Source organism: Motacilla alba, chromosome 7 (genome assembly GCF_015832195.1).
Source record: "Motacilla alba alba isolate MOTALB_02 chromosome 7, Motacilla_alba_V1.0_pri, whole genome shotgun sequence".
In the NCBI taxonomy this organism is placed as follows: domain Eukaryota; kingdom Metazoa; phylum Chordata; class Aves; order Passeriformes; family Motacillidae; genus Motacilla; species Motacilla alba.
The window spans coordinates 6,818,410-6,840,356 of record NC_052022.1 but is presented as its reverse complement, the minus strand read 5'-3'; the positions used below and the strand labels follow the sequence as shown (position 1 = coordinate 6,840,356).

At 38.3% G+C, this 21,947-nt stretch overlaps 1 protein-coding gene across 5 annotated transcripts in view; it reads left to right on the top strand.

Annotated features, from left to right (window-relative positions):
* Positions 1–21,947, top strand: part of MGAT5 (alpha-1,6-mannosylglycoprotein 6-beta-N-acetylglucosaminyltransferase) — a 112,976-nt gene that overhangs the window by 40,165 nt on the left and 50,864 nt on the right. For all 5 annotated transcript variants that reach the window (XM_038143087.1, XM_038143088.1, XM_038143089.1 and 2 more), the window contains 4 exons: positions 1,885–2,273; positions 6,336–6,503; positions 16,779–16,855; positions 18,306–18,395. In XM_038143087.1, the coding sequence (XP_037999015.1) occupies positions 2,036–2,273; positions 6,336–6,503; positions 16,779–16,855; positions 18,306–18,395 (573 nt within the window). In that variant the 5' untranslated portion in view covers positions 1,885–2,035. The remainder of the gene's footprint in view (positions 1–1,884; positions 2,274–6,335; positions 6,504–16,778; positions 16,856–18,305; positions 18,396–21,947) is intronic.

Here is a 21,947-nt window from a genome sequence, read left to right as displayed (position 1 = left end):
TTTTTAATGTTAATTATGTTCAGAGGTGTTTTTTCCCATTATCAACTAGTCATAAACAATCATTAGCACTTGTCTGTTAAAATATGGTGGTGATAGGTTTACTTTTTATTCAGTGTTTTCTGCTTCACAAACAAGTGATAATTGAGGAAGAAATATTGACTGTTTAACCACAGATCTTATTGCTGTAGAGGATGTTGTCAGTGCTTACTTGAAATTAAGTCACTGAGGGAGTTTATTTGGAATATTTTAGATTTTTTTAAAGTCATGATATTGGTTTAGACTGTGGATTTTTCTATATTTTATCGCAGCCAATGTTGCAAAAGAATAGTAAAACTTTCAGCTTTTAATGAAGTAACAATATTCTACTATTCAGTCAGACCAAAAATATCTTAAGACTATAGTTAAACAAATAGAAAGAAGTAAAATTTCTCCCTGCCATTTCTTGGAAAATTAACTGAAATTTATGTAGAGCAGCATTAAACAGAGTCCTTAATTTTCTCTGTTGAGACTGTTCAGTTTCTTTCCTGAGATATTTTCAGTGTGAAAAAAGCCAGCTTGAGTGCTTTATGATGTTTTCCACTGTACTTGCAATTAATTTCTCTGCCCCATTCCTCCTTGCCTGCTTTAGTTTGAGTAACGTGCTTTCACTTCTACAATCAGTTTAATCAGTGATGTGCAATCTGCACACTCAAGTCACATTGAAGATAAGTGCTCCAAAGGTATTTCTGTCCCACTGCACAACTCCTGGTTCAACTGGAAGCAGAAGATCTACAGGGAATTTTAACAAGCAGGGAGCACTGCTAGCAGGGATCTGAGCAATTATCCTATTAAAACAGAGCAACATCTGCATTATCTGTGCAAGCACAGAATGGAAGGGAACATTATGTTCTCTAATCCTGTCTGGGAGCATTATGAAGTTAAAAGGATAACATTTTACCAAATCTGTGTTCTAACATGATAGGTTACACTTAATTACCTTTTAATTACCCCTCTCCTAGTTGGACTTTATGCTAAGGACCCTGCCTCTGACTCTCATCACAGACCATTTCTTGCCTTTGGATTCTTCACACCAAGTTTTATAACTGATTTTACCTTGAAAACTTGGTCCTACTGTATCTTGAAGGCCTTTATTACAATTCCTTTTCCCTTGTGTATGAAAAGCTCTGAGAATATTACTTTACATATAAAAGACATGTTGCTGCATTCAGAAGCTTGTGTTTTCGATTTAGTTGCAAGGAGCATTCTCGTTGGAGTATGTTTTATGGCTGAGGAGTAACTTCACAGCAGAGGCCACACAGGAGCAGGACATTATTCCAGCCTCCCAACTGCTTGCAGTGGAAGCCAGGAGAGTGTATTGGCTTAAATAATGTAGATTTCTTCTTTCCTCTTTACCCCTGAGGGAGTCTGATTTCCTGATCACCTATCTAGCCATATGCTGTAGCTCCTGCCAGGAACTCCGAGCAGTGTCACTGCCAGCTACAATTACTTGTTTTCTGAGAACTGAATTACATTGAGAATTGTCTTAAATTGCTGCACTGGCAACATTGCAAAGTTTTGCATACACACACACAAATAAATATGTTACAGCAGCCTTAGTTTAAAATACAGCTTAGAAACCACTTCAGGCAGGGAATTTGATCCAGATCCTGTGAGGTGTTCTCCACCTGCTCGGGCACATCGCTCCTGCTTTGTTGTCCTTCCAGTGCTTTTCTCAGCCTCTTTTTGCTCTGGCTGCTGCAGTGCAATGATGAGACATGCAAATGAACCATTTACAATTAAGCATCTTGTCTGCTCCTGGTTTGTACGAGTAAGAGGGAAGAACTAGATTGGGTAGTAAAAACTTCAGGTGTGCTAACTATGCTTTTTTCTCTTCTCTTGCAACAGGATGGAACTGAAATACGGACATGTGCTGACAAAGGAGTTGGAATAAGACTGAGTCCTGCTCTGTGATATTTATATACCTGGACCATGAACTTGCTGTTTGGCTTCATGCTTTAGGAACCTTTGTAGTAACTGTGTGAAGCTGTTGGGAATCATGGCATTCTCTCCATGGAAGCTGTCCTCTCAGAAGCTAGGCTTTTTTCTGGTGACTTTTGGTTTTATTTGGGGAATGATGCTTCTGCATTTTACTATTCAGCAACAAACACAACACGAAAGCAGTTCAGTCCTGCGTGAGCAAATTTTGGATCTCAGCAAAAGATACATCAAAGCATTAGCTGAAGAAAATAAAAATGTAGTTGATGGGCCTTATGTTGGGACAGTGACAGCATATGGTAAGTGTGTTCTCTGGATTAGCTGATAATCTGATTAAGGCTTTTTCCTCAATTGTCCAAATATTTTGCTTCATAATGCTGCTCAATTAGCAGTACTTTGCCCTGTGCATTTTCTGTACAAATGGAGAAAACGGCCTTCCCTTTCAAGTAGGACAAACTTTACATTTCCAGTCATTTGAAAGTGAAGCTGTCTGCTAATTTTTATTATGTCTGTCTGGTAGCTCTATCTAGTATGCTTTAGGTTATTTGTTAGAACTCAGTTTTAAAAAACTTTTTTGGTGTTCTTGAGAAAGTTGGGAGGCTTTTCAGTTTTCGTTTCAGTGATCTAAGAAATTACCTGTGGAAAAACTTGCCTTAGTTTAAAATGGAGACCTGCTATTTATTTCTTCTTTCCCATTTCACTTCTTTGTTCAGTCAATTTACTTAACGTTTAGGTTTATTTATCTGGTATAATCCTAAATTAAGCTTAAGTGTATCCTATTTGCCTCAGGGCAGAAAACCTTGGGAGTTTTAGTGCTTTGTTTGGCAGTTGTTTTTAATGCTTACTCTCTTCCAGTTTGTACATGAGAATTAAGTTTTTGTGCATGTGTCAGACAAAGCAAGCAGAAAGTAATGAAGCACATTACCTGAAAATATTACTAAAAAATAAAATATAATCAAATTTCAGGTTAGGTGTGGTTCCTTTTCAGTCTGTTAAGATCACACAATGCACCATACTTATTTAGCAATTTTTAGACTCACTTGCTTTCCAACTTACCCGTGCACTTCCAGAATCTCTGGAAAACTAATTAGTCATTTAGATTTGTTTTCTTTTATAGTTTTCTTAATATTCACCTCTGAAGAAATTGAGTAGATAGCTTTTGTATGCTTAGACAAAGAATATAGACTAGGATGCAACAGATAGAATAGCTGCACTTCTTTCTCTAGTTTTCTCTTGATACTTTTTGGTGCATGCAATGAAAATATCCTGCTGGAAGGTCCTCTCTGTGTCTTGTTTCTGTCACCAGTCCTTTTTCCTCTAAAAAGCAAAATTTTGAGTTGGTGAGCATTTGTTTGCCTGTAAGCATGAGATTATTATCCCCAACGTAGCTAACAATTAAATTGCTTCGTTGCTTAAATAACAACCTGCCCTTACTCTGTAACTCCAGATTTGTGGCTGCATGGTGAGCTATACTGGAACTGTAGCCTTACAAAGCAACACAAGCAAAACAAGATCAATATTTGGATTGAGGATCTCTGAGCAAGTAGAGATCCTTAGAGGATTGTGTGATTAGGCTCAAAACAAAACTTTATCTGCTGTATAGCCATTACGAGTGTCCTGTTACTGTGCAGGGGTGCTTGATGGTGGATGAATTGAGAAAAAAAAATAGACAAAAAACCCCCAAACAATCTGGCGCCAGATATTGAAGGTAACTGGATTAATATGGGTACAGGATATCCATAGGCAAAGTTCCCCCTGCAGCTTGTTGCCTGTGGCATTAATTTCCTGTTCCAAATCCTGCTGGGGAATAAGTTGACTTGCCTCCAAACACTGGTCAAGTTCCCAAGGAGAAGTTAAACTGCGTTTGGAAGCGGGTGAAGTAACTTTGTGATGCTTCTGTTAAGGGAAAACCAAGGTTTGTGTAGCAATTTCAAGTCCATGGCTGACAAGATTTTTAAGATTAAACACTTAAATTTTACATTTGGTGGCCAGGTGTTTTCAGCAAAGTAGTTTGGAAAGATAGAAAATAATGGCTATGCAGTTATATAAAATATTTCAGGGAAAAGCAGTATGGTGAGTGAATAACACCGTATTAAATAATAGTTTATGAAACTGGGTAAGGTAATTACTTAATAAGTTAATTTGTCCTGTTTGGTATACCAAATGACTTGCTGCTAGCGAATAATCAGGTTAGCTCTTCACAAATAAACACATTAATGGCTGATGTTAATAATAATAATTGGTAGAGGCTTCTTCAACATTCTGTGAAAACTAATGCTCTTGCTTATTTAGCCTTTTTATATTTCTTAATGTTATCCTCTGATTGCTTTAAGTGAGCACAGCCATGATTTCCATGTTCAAGAATAAATGAAATATTTGCTGGATTTGGCTGCTTTTACCCACCTGAAAGGTTTTCAGTCATTCCTTAATTGTGGCTGCACAGCTTGTTTACTTTTTCACTTTTTCTTTCTGCTGTGTATTCACCTGTGAGGTAGGTGGCTCAAATATTTTCCTTTTAAAAGTTACAGTTCAGATATACACAGTGAATATTAGATTTTTCTTTATAGCAGTAAATGGTTCTTTTACAAAAATTCTGTTAATCCATGTTTCTGCCCTCCCCTTCTCAAACTAGCCTCCACTTCCCTTTTTGTTCTGACAAGATGTCTCTCATACCAGTGTGTTGGTATCAGCATGAAAAAATAATAATTTTGAACCTCTTTTGTCTTTATGATTAGTGTATACTTTTATATAGGCCACATTTCTTCCTCACTGTTTCCTGAATTATTTTTACTACTTTTTTTTCCTTGATTTTTTCCTTCCTTCTGTACCGTGGTTTTGTTCATGTTTAGTCCAGAGTTTTCTTTTCGTCTGCAAACTATGCCAATAAATAACTTCTGGACCCCTTTTAAAATAGTCCGTATGTGTGGACTAGTGCTTCAGATTCCACCTTCTGATCTTTACAGGACAAAGGAAAAGAGTTATGATGAAAAAGGCTTTCTTTATGGCACCATGGAATAAATATGATTCTCCTTTTGTTTGGAGAAAACAATTGCAAGCTTTCTAAAGTAACAGCATTTTCTTATTAATCTCTCATTTGCACAAGAATTGAGCTAGTCATGGGAAAAATAAAAAAAAACAGGGAATGAGATGTGGCAAAAATACAACTGCTGTAGAGACAGTAGAATGTCTTCAGATGTATGGAAAAGTTTTCTGTTCTAGGTCAGAATACTATTTGATTCAAAAGTAGTGTAAAACAGAAAATACATTATACCGAAACACATGCAATTATTTTATGTAAATAAATGGCAAAATAATATAAATTCCTTGTACCAAATTCTTTAATCTTTATAAAGGTAAATGAAAAAAGGACAATAGTTTCATCTTCTTTGGCTTGTTGCCATTATAATTATACAGTTTCATCTGATAGTGGTCTAGTTTTCTCCTCTTGCCCTGAGTTCTTTTAACTTGCCAAAGTGTCTTGCGTTCCTTAAAGGAATCTGAACAAAATGAAAGCCGAGGAAAAAAATAAGAAAATACGGAAAAATAAAAAAATAAGGGAAAAAAAAAAAAGGAAATAAAAAATAATGAAAAAGAAAAAATGAGAAAAAAAAGAGAACTCTTTCCTTGTTGTCATTTGATCTGCAAATTCCTGTTATTGTTCATTGCTTTCCATGCCAAGGAAGCCCTGTGTAAGACCAAACAGAGACAATCACCAGCAGACTGAAAAAAGGAAAGGTGATTTTTGGTGTTGTGTAAACAGAACAGAAAGGTTGAACTTAACTTTTTTTTTAGGAATTATTATCTATTTTTAATTTGCCAGTGCAGAAGCTGGTTATGTGGAGGGGATGCAGGAGAAGGTTTTTGTACTGGCTTAAAGCTGTCCTTTTTGGGAAGGGGATTTTTGTTCCCAGGTGACTGAGTATCAACAGACTGTTCCTCTGATAGTGTTTGAATATGGATTTAGGTTCAGACTCATTATTATTTAAGCAGTTTCTTATTACTTGAGCCATTGCAAAGCAAGCATTTTTCTGTTCCTGTAGAGGCTCACATTTCACCTTGAATGTGGATATCTATGAGTTGCACTGTGCTTCATAAAATATACAGGCTGACAAGTTCCATGGCCAAGGAAACTTGGATCTGAGGCTGAACAAAGTAGGGAACATGAATGCATAGGGCTGCTAATGACAAGGATTTGCACTGAGAAAATGTGTGTGTGTGTCTGTGTGTTTATATATATATATATATATATATATATATATATATATATATCTCCAGTCTCATTCTTGTATCTGTTATTTGATTCTGTCTGACAGGTGTGCACTGCATTATTAAGCAGTTTAACTTTTCATTTTCATTTGCAGATTTGAAAAAGACACTTGCTGTCCTGTTGGATAACATCTTGCAGCGCATTGGGAAGTTGGAGTCCAAGGTGGAAAATCTTGTACTTAATGGAACAGGAGCAAACTCGACCAACAATACCACCACTTCTGCTCCCAGCTTAGGAGCAGCTGAAAAGCTTAATGTAGCAGGTGTGTATGGCAATTACTCAAATTATTTATGAGCCTTTTAATCTGAACCTTTTTTTCTCTTGAGCATAACATGATTTTTGAGTGTTAGATATTTGGAATGTCTTAGAAAACAAAATTCAAAGTCTAGCCTTTATCAATGACAAACTGAAGTCCAAGCTTAGTGGAAGATATTTTTTCTGTGGTAACTTGAACACATTAGAAAATCAAAACCTCTTCTCAAGGGAATAGTTCACCCATTTATAGTAGATGTTTCATGCTTTAAATGGTTGCATTTTAGAATGATGAAACTGGGGAGATCTTTTCTTTCGAAGCCTAACTATTTAGGTTGTTACCAATCTGCTCTGCCATTCTACCATATGCACTTTATTGGTTATTAACTGAAAGAAAACATTTATTATATTTGTTGGTCATGGTTTAAAAATGTCTTTCCCTGCAGTGTTTAATGGCTCTTAGGATTTGACACAGAGAGATCACCTACCTGGTACATTCAGTTAAAATAAAAACATGTTTTGAGATGACATTTCAAGTAATTCATTTTGTTTTCAATGAATGGACTATTTTGTTCTGCCACTAAGTTGAAAGAGATACTGGCAGTCCTGACTCATAGGAAAGTCTGAGTGTAAATCCAATGATCTTTGCAGTCCCAAAAGAGAACAGAGCAGAAGAGTTAAGGGAACTTGGTAAATAAGTTGATAACTGTGCTCCTATGTCTTGTCTGTCCTTGGGTTTCCTGCAAAAGTAAATATTTCTGTAGAGAAGGTGTTACTTGCTGAAATTCTCAAAATAGAGGAGCAAATGCTGCCTTTGGTAGGGAAATGCCACTGGAAAAAGTCTGGGAAAGCAGATTTGCAAGTGATTGCCTGATGACAGTGTGGCAGCAGAGTTGCTCTCAGCTGCTCAGTCCTAGCTGCATTTATCTGTACCAGGGTGCTAAAGTCATGTTATCCCTTGGTCAGACAGACCTTTCCCTCCCCCCCATCTGCCTTGCCTTGGTAGAACTGAAGGCAGATCAGGAACAAGTACCTGAAGGGTTGCAGCACCTGCAGGATGCTGGTGGGCTGTGACACCTTCCTGCCACAAGGCATCCAGCACAAGATCTTGGAAAAACTTCCACTGAGATGGAAAGTGAACGAGTACAGCACTGTTAGAGTTTCTGGGCCATATATAAAATGAAAAACATCCCTGTATGTTTTCTTTTCGTAGCTGGACAAAAGAGAGTTATTCCTTAGATTTGCAGATAATTGGAACATGTATACTCATGTTGCTTTAAAATTTGTAGGCAAAGGTTCATTGTTCTTACCTGAAAAGGAAACACCTTTCATCAGTTTTTATGGTGATTTGTATGTTGTTTATTATTCTTGGAGTGGGCTAGATTCACAGTTTTGCTGTTCAGGAGCAACACTGAAGGAGCCTGGTAAGAGTTCTCTGCAGTGTTTGCATTACTTTGTACTGCCTGAGGCTTGCTCTGCGGCAAAGACCTCAACTCCTCTCATCAGAGCCACAAGTTTTTTACCTTTGACTCTTGGTACCCTGAGTTTAAAATGTCTGAAGCAACCATGAAACAGCAGCAACAGGAAAAACCTTTAGGTAAGAGCTCCTTGAGGTTAAATGAATGTATTGTGCTGATGACTGGGTGATGTCACTGCTCAGGTACCTCTGGACTGGATAGTACCTAGGGTTAGAGTAGAGTTTGAACCTAATCCCTGTGTTAAGTGCCTGCTCTTCATCCATTTGAAGCAATCAGTGGCAATTACTCAGATCAGAGGCAGCCAAATAGAAATGAAAAACTTGTCTCTACTTCTTCCTTCGTGGCAGTTTCCTGAAAGCACACTCTGGAAGTCATATGATTCCAGCATAATTGTAATATAAGTATTCTCTCTGTTGGGAAGGAATTGTTCAAAAAATAAGCTAGGTGAGGGCATTGTGACAATACCAATGTTGATTTTGTCTGTAATATTTCAACAACATCCCTTTTCTATTGTGTTAGAGCAATTGAGGTAATGTGAAAATTGTGGTGAAAGCATTTTGTTACCCGACAGTTTGTAATTTTACTGGAGTTGAAAGAGGTATGTGTACAAATACAGATGACACTTTTCTGTATAACATTCAGCTGTTACACTATGAAGTGATCACAACAAGCATGTTAGGATTACCCTTCCTCTCTTTACCAGTTGTAATATTTTAATGCTGACTTTGGACAAATTCATGTTCATGCTTGTTAATAATTTTGGTCTCTCTGTCTGGACAACCATAGGGTTTGTGAAGCATCTGATTAACATAATGTTTAATAATTTTTATAATCTTTTTTAAAGGTTTCTTGAGTTGCTGCTTAAAACTCTGCAGTAAATTGTGTTTTATAGCCTTTTTTGTCAGTGAAACAGTGCAATGCCATGAGCAGACTTTTCTACAAGTGTCCTGCTTCCAGTGGAGCAGCATCATGCAATAATATAAAGATGCTTATAAAGCTTTGGCTGATTGGCTTCAAAAGCAATAAAGCTGTCTTTCCTTCTCTCTCTTTTTTCTATTGATCTAAGTAAGTTGTATCTGAAAATCTTTTTGAGATATTTGATAGCCATCCTTTTTGCATCTGTGGGAAGTAATATATTCCCATACACACAGGAAAGTATTTATCTAAACTTTGGGTGTCGAGGAGATAAGAGTTCTCACCAGCCTTTAGAACAGGAAGCTTTGAGGCACTGCCACAAATGACACCCCAAGTAGGTTTAAAGTTGCTGTTGTAGGGATGATTAAACAGAAATGGGGAAATACAAAACCATGGCACTTTGAAGCAGAGCTTGTCTACAGGGCTGCTGCTGTTGTAGATGCATCTTTGGTTCCATGTGACAGGCACAAGATCAGTTTGGTTTAGGCAATTTAGTTTTTAACAGTTGTGCTTTTCTAAGATATTGATAAAAGAAATCCTTGATTTTTGTGGGACAGAATTGCGCTATCATGATTCATCAGATAGGGAAATCTGCACAAATATGATCAGAGAATCAGTCTTCTGTTTTCTTCATGTGATATTTTTGGTAAGCAGTGGGAGTGGGGTTAGTGTGTTGTGTCGTGGGATCAGTTTCTTTAGAGGTTTCTTTGCTCTTTCTGTGCTTGCTCATTGACAAGCTAAATTTTTTATGATCTTGACCATCTAGCGCCCCAGATATAATAATTGTACTGAAAACTCTGCCAGACTGGTTGTTTACAAAACGTTCCTTTGTCTTGAAAAGTGCTGCTTTGAATGGTTTTAATTGTGTGTCTTTGAAATACAAAAATGAGCAAGTGAAGGTTTGTGTTAAATCCTCCTCAGCCTTCCCCTTGTAGGTGCTGGGAGGACCCTTGCAGAGCCTAAGGACAGCCCAGGCTCAGGCTGCTGCGTGGAACACTGCACAGTGAGGGTGGACATTGCTGGTGTATCTGTTCAGAGCTTCCATAGCTTTTCTGCCTTGTGCATTAACTTGTTCTGCTGTGTTGGCTGTTCAGTTCCCTTTTAACAGCTTCAGTTTGAACATCTTTCAAGTCGCTCATTAAGATGCAGACTTCAGTGTATACTTGTCATTTAAGAAATGATGGCTTGGATGCCTGTCAGATATCTGGCATCCTTGGTGAATATGTAGCAAGGCAGGCTGACAAGTCAGCTTTGGCAATGCTACAAGAAGGCTTTTTTTTTTATAATATTACTATGGTGAGAAGGACCTTTGTTGTGGTATTTCCATGTCCTTATTCCTGAAAACTTGGGGCTGCCACACTGAAGCCTTTTAGGTCAGAGGGGAAAGACTCAGGTAACCTCAGGATCAGTGGATTTGTCTCCATGGCTCTCTGATTAATTTTGTTACACAGCCTCATTAGTTTTAGCAGTCTGCAGCCACAGTTCCACCATAGTCCTGCACTTGCAGAGATTAAAAAGGCTAAGATACTGCATGTTGTTTTAAATTCCAAAGCTGCCCTCCTGTCTTGAGAGGACTAGAGTAGGCTTTTCTTCAGTCAGCACGGTGTGTGGTGCCTCAGAGCACAAACTGACTGTCCCCACAGGGCACCAGTGTGTACCAGTTGTAGCAGGGTGTGGATCTGCATTGGCTCTGATAGTCAAGATAGCAGCTTCCTGGAGGTGATGTTTTGCTTTGACTCGTGTTTATTGTGCCTAATTCATTGTATTCTTTTTGCACAAGGTATATGTTTATTTATTAGGATTTCCCCCCCTCCCACAAAGGCAATTGTGTGGAGCTGGGGAGTTTTGTGTGCCCTCAAACCTGGCTGTTGCAGCACAGTGGGGTGTGTGCAGAAGACCACTGGTGAATGTTTTCCACTGCAGAGCAAAGCAGTGTTAATAATACTGGAGGGGGCTCTTAGTGGTCCCCTGGGCTGCATTTTGATTAACCACTTGACTACTACTTGAATTCTCCTAACACTGCATTTATTTCAGTAGTGCTAATGGAACACAGCAGTATAGCTTGTGTGAGGATGAACTAGAGGTAGAAAAGTTAATTTTCTTTAAATCATACCGACACTTTGCTACAGAAGTCTCTGAAATGTTGGTAGAAAGCATTTTGTGCTCTGCATTTAAAATCTTGAAACCTTTAGCTCATTTGGTTGAATATGTTGTTAGTGCTTTCAGCTCACACTGCAAATTCTCTTTAAAGAAATCTTACCAGCTGGAGATGAAAAATGTGAATTGAATTGAGAATGTGTTAATTAGTTGGAGAAGGGAAAGAAGACCTTACACAAACTAAACCAGCCTTAACTACAGTCTGTGTCTAACCACAGATACCAGATTTCAGGGCTGAAATAGAAACAAGAGAACAGTTTCATGAATTAAAGTAAGAATAGTACTTATATTTGATGATCAAAACCAGAAGGAGAACAGAGATAAAATTGGTGCATAGATTTGATCGGATGTGATTGCTCTGACCTTATAATACTAGAGAGGTTCTGTATTTTATGAAATCTGCTGATGGGAACACTTTTGACTTGAGCTATTATCTGTGCTGTATATCATCAAAAAATACTTTAGTATGCACTAGTCTGAAAATCAGAGTTTAAGCCTCAAGGTTCCAAAGTACATAATTTTTAGTGTCGTGTTAAATTCTTAATACATTTCTATTCTCAGAAGAACACTAAGCTGGTCCTTAGCAGAGTGGATAGGCTGCTGGTGTCAGCTTGCATTTTCAGCTGTATTGCAGCTTTTTCATTTGCTTTAACCAGTATTGCTATTTTAAAACTCTTATGACAAACAGAGCACCTATCAAACAGCACTCACTGCTGAGTGACTAATTATAACTCTTATTCAGAGTACTGTCTTAGTGGAATATTTCTAGACTTCCTAACTGTCTGATGGAGGAAAATGGAAGCAGAATTTTTTTAGCATATTACAAAGCACATTATTTGAGGAATGTGCAATGTAGGAAAGGGAGGAAATATGCATGTAGCACTTACTATTGCTCATTTTTACTGTTTTATTAAAGAGCAACTTGAAAGCAAACAAAAATCAATTCCCTACCACAGACTGTGCTTTTAGCCACATCATTCTCAACGTGGGTGTTGTAAACCTTCACTATTACAAATAAAACCTGTGGAGTTGAAATGCAGGAGGCAATGAAGAGCTGCATCTGTGAGCTGGTATTTAGGTGCTGAAGGCCTGGGGCTTTAGCAGGTGCAGTGCTCATAGCAAGCAACGAGAGAGAAGCTTCTTTTCCAGTGCAGGGCTGGTGGCTTAGCTCAGATCTGCCACGTGGTTGGTGCTGACGTGCCAGACTTTGCACTGAAACAACTGAGGATTGTTCACAAGTTCAGGTTCACCTGCTGTGCTCGAACGACATCTGATGCAAAGCTGTAGATCATTTGTGAAGGGAACATATGGCTCCTTTCTAAACATGAGGATGGAATTTGGTAGTTATATTTTAAATATCCCAGGACCTCACAAACAGTATTTAAAGAGGTTTTTTAAAATCTGCAGTTGGTGGGTGTTTTATCAATATTTTTCTTTTTTTTTTTCTAGGATGATCTGGACTAACTGCATGCTTTTAGGTTTATAATGTGCTATGTTCATGTTTTTAATTTGTTAATGCATTGACTTTTAATGTAACATCATATGAGATAAATGTTTAATGTCTTTTCATAACAGCAGTCAAGAGGAGATAAGCTATGCATTAATTCAAAAACACTTAGGTATGTGTAGAACATAATATAATGGCTCACACAAAGTTTAGGAGAAAAAAAGTGTGTTTATTAACTGCTGTTGTTTTGTACTAACTTGACAGCTCTATTTCTAAATTTTTTTGGCTGTAAGTTCTAAGTGAAAAGAGATTTCAGAGCTTATATTTTAAATTACATGAATCTTATTAAGGGTAAAAATTCTTGTGGTTTCTCAAATACTATTTTCCAACAAAAGTAACTTTAATGTCTGGCTTAATGTAGTTTTCCCCTTCAGGAAAGAATTATCCAACATGAATTTGCTAACAGCATAATACATCTATCCAAACTTTTTAACAAGAATCCTCATGAGATATTAGGGTTTGGGGTTTTATCTCCAAATGATGAAAACCTCCTAAGTCTTGACTTGTATGTTAATGCTTGCTTTTCATGCTATGGAAGATCCTGATGTGTAGATTGGCATCCCCAGGGTTCCACTTCTTCTTGTCTTTATGATCACTCTCAGAAGTGTGAATTTCTGGTGTCTGGTTGAGCTTGGTCTCATATGCTCATGGGAAACACGAGATTTGTTTACCTCTGGATTCCTATTTAAGGAGAGCCAGCTATGAGGTGTTACCAACAAGCTTAAGCACACCTCCATGCTGAGTTCAAATGAGCAGCAAGAGGAGCAGAAATGTAATTCTTCATACAGGGTCTGATCATTAAGAAAAAAATGGGGAGGGATGATTCTCAACCTAGAACTCACTGCCAGTGGCCAGGAAGAAAGGGTACAACCAGAGCAAGTAGTAGTTGACTGGAACTGTCAGGATTATTCACTGGGGAATTCAGAGCTCTGCAGTGAATTCTCAGGCTTATGTGTGGAAACCAGCAGTGACTTGCCCATTTCTGCAGGCAGCAGTTGCTTTGGACAGCAGTCCTTGTTGTAGATGTGTTTCCAGTCTGACTGCATCAGCTGGCTTCCTGTTCATGGGCACGGAGGACAGACTGCTTCTCTAGGGAATACTCAGATGGAACAGAATTACATTTCTCTGTCCCTTCTCCTGTTCTTTCACATTCATTTCCTCTTGTATGCACATATTGCTACATTTTTTCCTGCTGTGGATAGTAGTTTTATGTAAATTGTTTCATGGGACTGTGTTTAAGTTTTATAGAATTGCCTTCACTGTGCTATTTCCTGATTAATAGCTGAAAATGAAGCAAGTGAAAGCTGATGTAGGTGTTTGGGATACAGATCCATGGTAAGGCTGAGTGGGAAGATGGGAGTGGGGAGCTGGTGATTGTGTGAAGCATCTCCTCTGTCTGTGGACTATGGGAGAGGAAAAACATTAATATTTTTGAGGAAGGTGAATCCTAGGAGTGTTTACTGTTGCTGGCAAGAAGGAGGAAAGATGTCAGATGCTCTTGGTAGTACTCCCAGACACATTCATATTTCAACATGGTTAGAGGTTATAAAGGTGAGCATTAGTGTTCCATGTTCCCTAGACAGATTAGCCTGGAGAGATCCGTGATCTGTTTGTGTGTAACCCATCCCTGTGGAAGAGCAATAGTGGGACTGCTCTAGAAAAGCCTTAGTGCAGCTGGCCACAGGGAGACCAGAAGCTTGAGAAAGTCTGTAGCTTGTGCTGAGAAAAATGTCTGTCTCTTCCTTTTTGCTTCTTGGGATGGACAGGAGCAGGGAGGGCTGGGAGGGTTTGTGCTTGGGAAGTCTCTGTGTGCTACTGCCACAGCTGATGGGAGCTGTGGAAGTGTGAGGCTGGTGCAGTGTGTGACTGTGTGGGACTGTTGGAAGAGGGGTTTTATTCTTGCAGCTAGATCTTGCAAATACAGGGATGCTGTAAAACCTTGTGAGTAATGAACGGCAGCAAAGACCTTTGCCTCTCAACAAAAACACATTGGGATGCAGAGAATGTGTTCACACCTGACAGAAGCAAACATGTAAACTGCAGTTGTGTGTTTACCAAAAGTCAGGCTGTTGTCTGGATTTTGGGGGTTTTTCCTCCTTCTTTTCTTTCTTTAACAGGCCGTGAAATCCCAGTAAAATGAAATGTGGTATAAGTGATAGACTTGGCACTGTGTGTTGTAAAATAAGGAATTATAGCTTGTGCTTATGTATTACCCTGTACTTAATAGGACTTAAGTAGAAGAGAGGATTTGCTTGACTAACCTTTTGAAGAGGAAAGCCATCGTATGATAGCATAATTAACTTGAGATAGAAGACATTTTTTAATTTTAAATGACAAAATTCATGGCTCATTCTTGTTGGCAAGCTATACCCAGGCATTCAGCATTTTCCACCCTAAATTTAGTATGGTGCTGAAAGTTAAACTTTTTGTCGGGTTATGCTGCAGCTATGGTTTTGTACCAGAGACTTCAGAGGTCTTTTTTTCTTTTAGGAAGATCTTGAAATTGACATGCCTCATGTAAAACTCTTATTTTGCATTCAGACTTATGAGTTAGGAAGAGAGAAAAAAAAAAAGTCCACAAACCCTTTTAGACCATAAAGATCTTCTAATGGAATTTTACTGATTATTGAAAATTACCATATAATAACCATGCCTGTTCATTACTGTTAGCTCTCACGTACTGATTCTGGTGTGATGCAAGTGGAAGGTCTGATTCCCGAACTGCAGTGAAGCAAAGAGTCCTATTATTATGTAGCTCTACTGGCTGAATTGAGAATATACTTCAAATTGCTGCCATCTGTATGCATGCCCTGTATGTTCTTATTCAGAGCAGAAATCAGAGCCGTAGATGTCGGTGGTCTGGTCTGCAAGAATCCCACGAGGATGAGAAGATAGGCAGAATATTTTGAAAGTGCTTATTGATTTGAAATTACAAAGTCATTGTACAAACTACTTTGCTTCAGTGCTATTGTCACTGGCAGTACAGCTCAGTTTGTCACATCTCTCCTGCTGTAGAGACTGACAAAGAAGTGGGGACTTCCTGCCATGACTCTTCTTTCCACCATCAAGTTCACTTTGCAATGCTTGGCTCACATTTCAAGTTTTATCTTTAAAAGAAGCTATTTGCAAAAAAAATGGAAAATAGATAGATCAGGTCGTGGGTCTTGCATATAATAATATAATGCAACATTTTAGCTTTTACCTGCAGATTTTTGTCGCTGTTCTATTCTAATACTGCAACCTTTTTTTTTTGTATTTTCTTCTGGGCTCTCTAATTAACATATTCTGGATGAAATTGTGCACAGTATACTGCCACAGTATAAAGTGTTCCCAGGTTGATGGCTGGCTGACTTTAACGATCTTGATTCTTGCCTGTAGAAAAAGCCAGAAATGATGCAGGTATAATTTAGATAGCTGTGGGTTGAACTACCTAAATTGAAAACCTCCTCCACTGCCTTTGGCAAGAATCTCTCCACCATGGTAATAATTTTTCTTGCCTTAAAGGCCAGCATTAGAGGGTTCTTCTGAGAAAGTCTCTTGGAGCTGAAGGGGTAATGTCCTTTAAAACTGCTCTTTTTCCTTGGCTCATGGGCTAAAAATCCTGCTCTTTATTACAGTCTTTAATGTGTTGCAATAATCTAGAATGAAAAAATTAAAATGGGCAAAAAAGAAGAAAAAAGTACCTTGGGAGACCATAGGAAATATTTCTTGTGAGACGTGATGCAGTGCTACTCAGTTGTTAAATTAGATCATATTGCAACATTTATTAGTTGGGTCATATATCTGGTGCCAAGTTTCTGATCGTGGGTGTTTGATAAAGTGATAGCAGAGCTTGAAAAACTAGTTTTATGTTTAAGAGCCATATACATCCTATAAATGTTTGACAAATGAAAACAAATTGTGGCAATTTAGTAGTTTCAAGCACTTTGATTAGGAAATTATTTTCTTCTTGTTATTTTCAGTATGGAATAGCTTATTTTTTGCGTCTTTATAGATCAATTTTTGTAATTCAGCACTTTCACTTCAAGTCAGAGTTGAATTCTATGCAACCATTTTCTCATGTGGTCAAAAAGGAGCACACTGAGTTTTAATGTTGTAACAAATATTACCCAGTAGGACCCTTCAGTCCGTCTGGGCTGCGGATTCATGAAAATAAAAGGCAGGATTCATCAGGCTATCTGTCAGAACTGTGAAATGAAGCTCAGTTATGGTCTGTGTTTCTCTTTAGATCTCATAAATGGAGCCCAGGAACAGTGTGAATTGCCTCCTATGGATGGTTTTCCTCACTGTGAAGGGAAAATAAAGGTAAGTGAACTGGTTTTAATCTTAGGTGTATTCTATTAAAAATGGAACATATGTTGCTAGAGATCGGTACTCAGCAGTGTTAAACAAGAGCAACTGAGTCAAAAAATAGGATATTTAGGACTATGTGTCACTGCAGCATTGCTCACCTCAAGCCTTTAATACTACTGCTGCAGAGAAATAAGGTGGCATCCTCTTAAGACAGCAGAAAATTGCCATATTTAAATGCTATATTATTAACTGAAAAGCCTTATTGTTTGAATACTGTCTTGTTATTCAGAAATTTCTCCTTTTGGAAAAGCCCTGTTTTCTTTCCCATGATGAGTAATTTGGTGTTCTCCTGCCCCAGGACTGTGATTCTTTGGGTACCTCACTCCAGCCTCCTTTGCAGCATGATCTTTCTTTGCATTTCTTTCATCTCTTTGCCCACAGGTCTGTGTGGTTCCTCTATTCTCCTTTTTCCTTGAAAACATTCTGCCTCCTCTGCTCAAGAATAGGCAGTGCCTAAGTGTGCACCCAGAATTCTGGGATTCACAGTGCATTCTCCATAAGTCCTGTATTTTACTAATAATGCAGTTGGGAAGGCTAAATATTACAACCCATCAGACTTTAGCTGGAAAGGAAAAAAGAAAAAGGCAACAAAAACAAAGAAACAAACTCCAGCCAACTTGCAGAGATGGAGGTTTTTAAGGGTGTTTTTTCCCCAAGATATGTTTCAGGTGTAAGGAATACTGATTTATTACTGTGAATGCCCCATCCCTAAAAGATCAAGAGCAGGTTGGAAGGGGCTCAGAGCAGCCTGGCCTAATGGAAGCTGCCCCTGCCCATGGCAGGTGTATTGGAATGAGATGATCTTTAAATTCTTTTCCAACCCAAACCATTCTGTGATTCTATGATTAGTGGTGGACAATAGTAAAATTTCTGCTTGCTTAAATACCCAAGTATTTGTAAAATTAAAACTCTCTACATTTTGAATCTCTATCTGTGTTTTAATCTGTTTTGGCAAACAGGCTGCTTAGTAACTATGTAATAAGTTATTTGAATATTGAAATATGAACTGAAATGAATTATTTGCTTCTGCAGAAATGGCAGATTTCAGTCTTGGTAACTGAAATGATATGTGGAATTCTAGAGGGAGCTTGTCATGGTGTGGAACACACAATGCATTCAACTCCAGCCAGAGCCAAATGTCTGGATCCCAGTTTTATTCTCCTTCTGATATTTGTCTCTGCTTGCCTGGCTGCCAGTTTGTATAAGCTGTGCTCACATCTGCTGCCCCAGCATTACTGAATGCAGGGATACAGTGCTGCTAATCATTAATAAAATTCCTGGTTTGCTATTTGTGATACTTATAGTCACTTTGCCACTTCCTCCATTATTCCTGGGTGTGAAACAGAGCTGTTTTGTTGTATTTGAACCTAATAAACTTTTGTATCTTGTTTTTCTGTTGCAGTGGATGAAAGATATGTGGCGATCGGATCCCTGTTACGCGAGCTATGGTGTAGATGGGTCCACATGCTCCTTTTTTATTTACCTCAGTGAGGTCAGTGATCTTTTCATCTGCAGAAGGGGCACATCATATTGCCTCCATAGCTTTGGTAGCTGTACTGTTCTCAAAAGAAATCATCATTTTGTTCAGAATAATTGGGTAAAGAGGAAAAAGTTATTAAAACTGAATTATTGTGTTGCTATTATTCATGAACTCTGCAGGGGTTTCTAGCCTGAAGGATTCTAATGTTTGTAACTGCAGTGATGTGAGTAGCAGCTCTCCAGGGAGGCCATGTTGGGTATCCTGTTAAACCTTCATGTGAAGCTCAGCCAGAGATCTTTGCCTTTAAACATTTTTTGTGTTGCTTTTAATGCAGCTGCTGACATACTAATAGGGAGGCATTTGGAATGGAAAATTTAGAAAATGATGCTTGATGGTCCATTGTCCTAAGCAGCATGGCCACTTCCTGCTCAGAGACTGTTTGTGAATTGTGGAATCTGTTAGCAGAAACAGAAAAAAAGAACCTGAACACAATGTTTTTGAGTGGAATTGCAGCTATATTGGCTAAAGCCTATGGTACCTGTCACAGCCTAAGATGTTCTGTACACAGCTGAGTAGGGTGCTTGTCCTGGTGAGGTTTTATTTCTATTTCCTGGGTAACACTTCTTTCCCAATAATTAATTTTGTCAATTAATTCTCATGAGCTCTATTACTGGCTTGAAGTGTGCATGCTCCAGAAATCAGGTGTATTTGATCCAGAAGTCAGGTGTATTTGAGCACTCAGCCTCTCCTTTCTTATGAGTGAAATTTTATAACTTATAGCAACTGATCTTAGAAGGAGTATTGATATCCAGTGCCTCACTGCTTGCAAAGAACTGAAAGAGCCAATGTGGCTGCAGGATTGCAACTAATAATAATTTTGTAGCTTCTGTAGGATTGAGAGGGTTGGGCTGGAATTTTAAACTATATATCTGGGATTAAAACAGTAAGTCTAATATAATAAATGACTCAGTTGTAATCAAAGCAGTTTCTGTTGATTTACCCAGTTGGCTGTCATTGAACTTCTGGGGGTGTTGCTTGAAGCAGCAATAGTTAAATGCATATCCAAAACATTTATCTGAAGGCATAACAAAGGCTGGGTTGAATCACAGTTTTTGACTCATTCCATTTCTAGCACCAAGTGTTGATTTATTTATGGGCTGTGAAGCTGTAGAAGGAAAAGATACAGTACAGCTATATTATTTATCTTGTTATTTATCATAGAGGCTAGAGATATGGCTTCATAATCATCTGAAGTTGATCTAAGGTTTCTACTAGAAGGTTTTGTTTTAGTGTCAGAAGAGCTAGGTTTGGTGATTAGTGTTCTGTCAACCAGCAGGTGCTTCATGGTTTTAATGCAGATATATCTTAAAAATGATGATGTATCTCAGCTGAACCCGAGCCTCTAATATTCTTCAATGACATTTATTATTTTGCATTTCTGTTAAATCCCAATTTTTTACGTTTCAATCTTCCCTTATCATCAGTTAGTTGATGCTGTTAGCTCTTTCATAATTGATCTTTCATGGCCAAATGTGAGCAGACTTTCAGAGGCCAAATGGTTATTTTTCAAGGGTCTTGGGGTTTGAAATTTAAGCAGCAATATTTAATTTGGTTAAGTTTTCATTTCATGAAGGAATAAAAGTGCAATTAGCTTGTGTACCTATTTGTTAACTTCAGAAAAAGGTATTGTCCTTTTTTTTTTTCTTTTAGAGTGTTTTTTTATGACAGAATGTAAAACTAATATTGGGTGAGCGTGTTATTAACCTTGAATTTAAATTTGGCATTCTTAATCCTATGATTAATTTCATGATTGATGTCCAGCAGCAGAGGTTGAAAGCTTAAATGTTTGCGAATGCAAGCATGAAATGAAATTCTAATAACACTACAATGATGTGGATTTATGAGGTGTGTTGGCTGCTAGGGATAACTTGGAAATGCTGTTGCAAGAGTAATTTGTCTATGTGGACAGTGATGAAGAGTTGACAGTTTATAGCGTGGTTGCACAGCTGAATGATAAATGTGCCTACAGAGCTCTCAAGTCAGAACTGCTGATTTAAAATATTAAAATGTATTAGGGTAATGAAAAGGGTATTACTGTTAAAATTTTTCTTCTTTACTTCAAGGTTAGACTATTGGAGTGAGATGATTGTGTACGTGCGTGTTTCAAAAGGCAATATATGCATCAAATTATGTATAACCTCAGTTTGGAAAAACAATGTGCATGAAATTATGCATATATCTACTTTTATTCTTCAAATCACCTCTACAATCTAGTGTGACAAGTGTCTGTGCTCTTTCATATACTTCTGATATCTACTTTTTTATTCTGAAGCAGTTCATTTAGAGTGTTACATTTTGTTCATCCAGTACTCTTTGTAATGTAATTTTAAACTTGTAGACAAAGGAGCCCAAAATGTTTCATTTTTGATGTGCAATATGGATCAGAACCACAGAGACACAAAGTAATTTGTCCACAGTTTATGTAAAGGTTTAGAAACAAAAGGCTGGCATAAACCCCAGCCTTTGGGTATCAGCCGTGTGCTCTGTGTCTGCAAAATAGAAACAATGCTGACAAAATCCAGGCTGCCCCAGGTGTTCCCTCCTGAAGAGCCTGCTCAAGGTACCACCAGCACTGCCTTGCTTCGGGTGGCAAAAACACCTGCAGGAACTCAGGAACCGCTCTTCTGCACTGCTCTGTGTCTTGGCTGCTTGAGCAGAATGGGAGGCAAGTGTGGCAGCCCAAGGAAAACAAGAACCAACCCAGCATGTCCAGGCTTCTGCCTTTTATTTAAAACTGTCCCCTGTGCAAACTTGCAGGTGAAATTGAGAGAATTTTTGCACTTCTTTCTCACTGTTTTGCTTCAGGCGCTGGATCTTTGCTGGGCTGTGATATGCAGCTGTGTGGTCACAGACCCATGAAATGGTTTGGGTTGGAAGGGGCTTTAAAGCTCATCTTGTTCTAACCCCTGCCATGGGCAGGGACACGTTCCAGTGTCCCAGGTCCTGTCCAACCTGGCCTTGAACACCTCCAGGGATGGGGCAGCCACAGCTTCTCTGGGCAACCTGTGCCTCAGCACCCTCTGGTCCTCAGAACACAAATTGTGCTGGAGTCCTTGAAGAGTGGGTGAGATACAAATGGCCTGAACAGCAAAACCAGGCTTACATTCTCTTGAATACAGAGCCAGACAGGGATTAGAAATAGCAAACATGAAACAGCAAGTTAAACTTGCTTCCTTTTAACCGTGATGCCCATAGAGAAGAGTTACTTACTTTTAAACTTGGCATTTAGTTACGAAAAAGGCAATTGTTTAACACTGTAATGGCATTGGCACAGTTATCATTTTCAGGGATGGCATTGCCTCTGGGCAGAAATGTGAAAAAATTAATTTCTAGGCGGTACAAAAATATAATTCACTGCAAAATGTCAATTTGCAGCTGAAGAATGAAGCTTTTAAAAATATCTTCTAGAAAATGAGTTTTTCACACTATTTCCAAGCTTAAAAAAAAAGTGGAGAAAGTAGAGGGGGTTTATAGGTTTGTTTTTTTTTTTTTTCTTTATCTGCA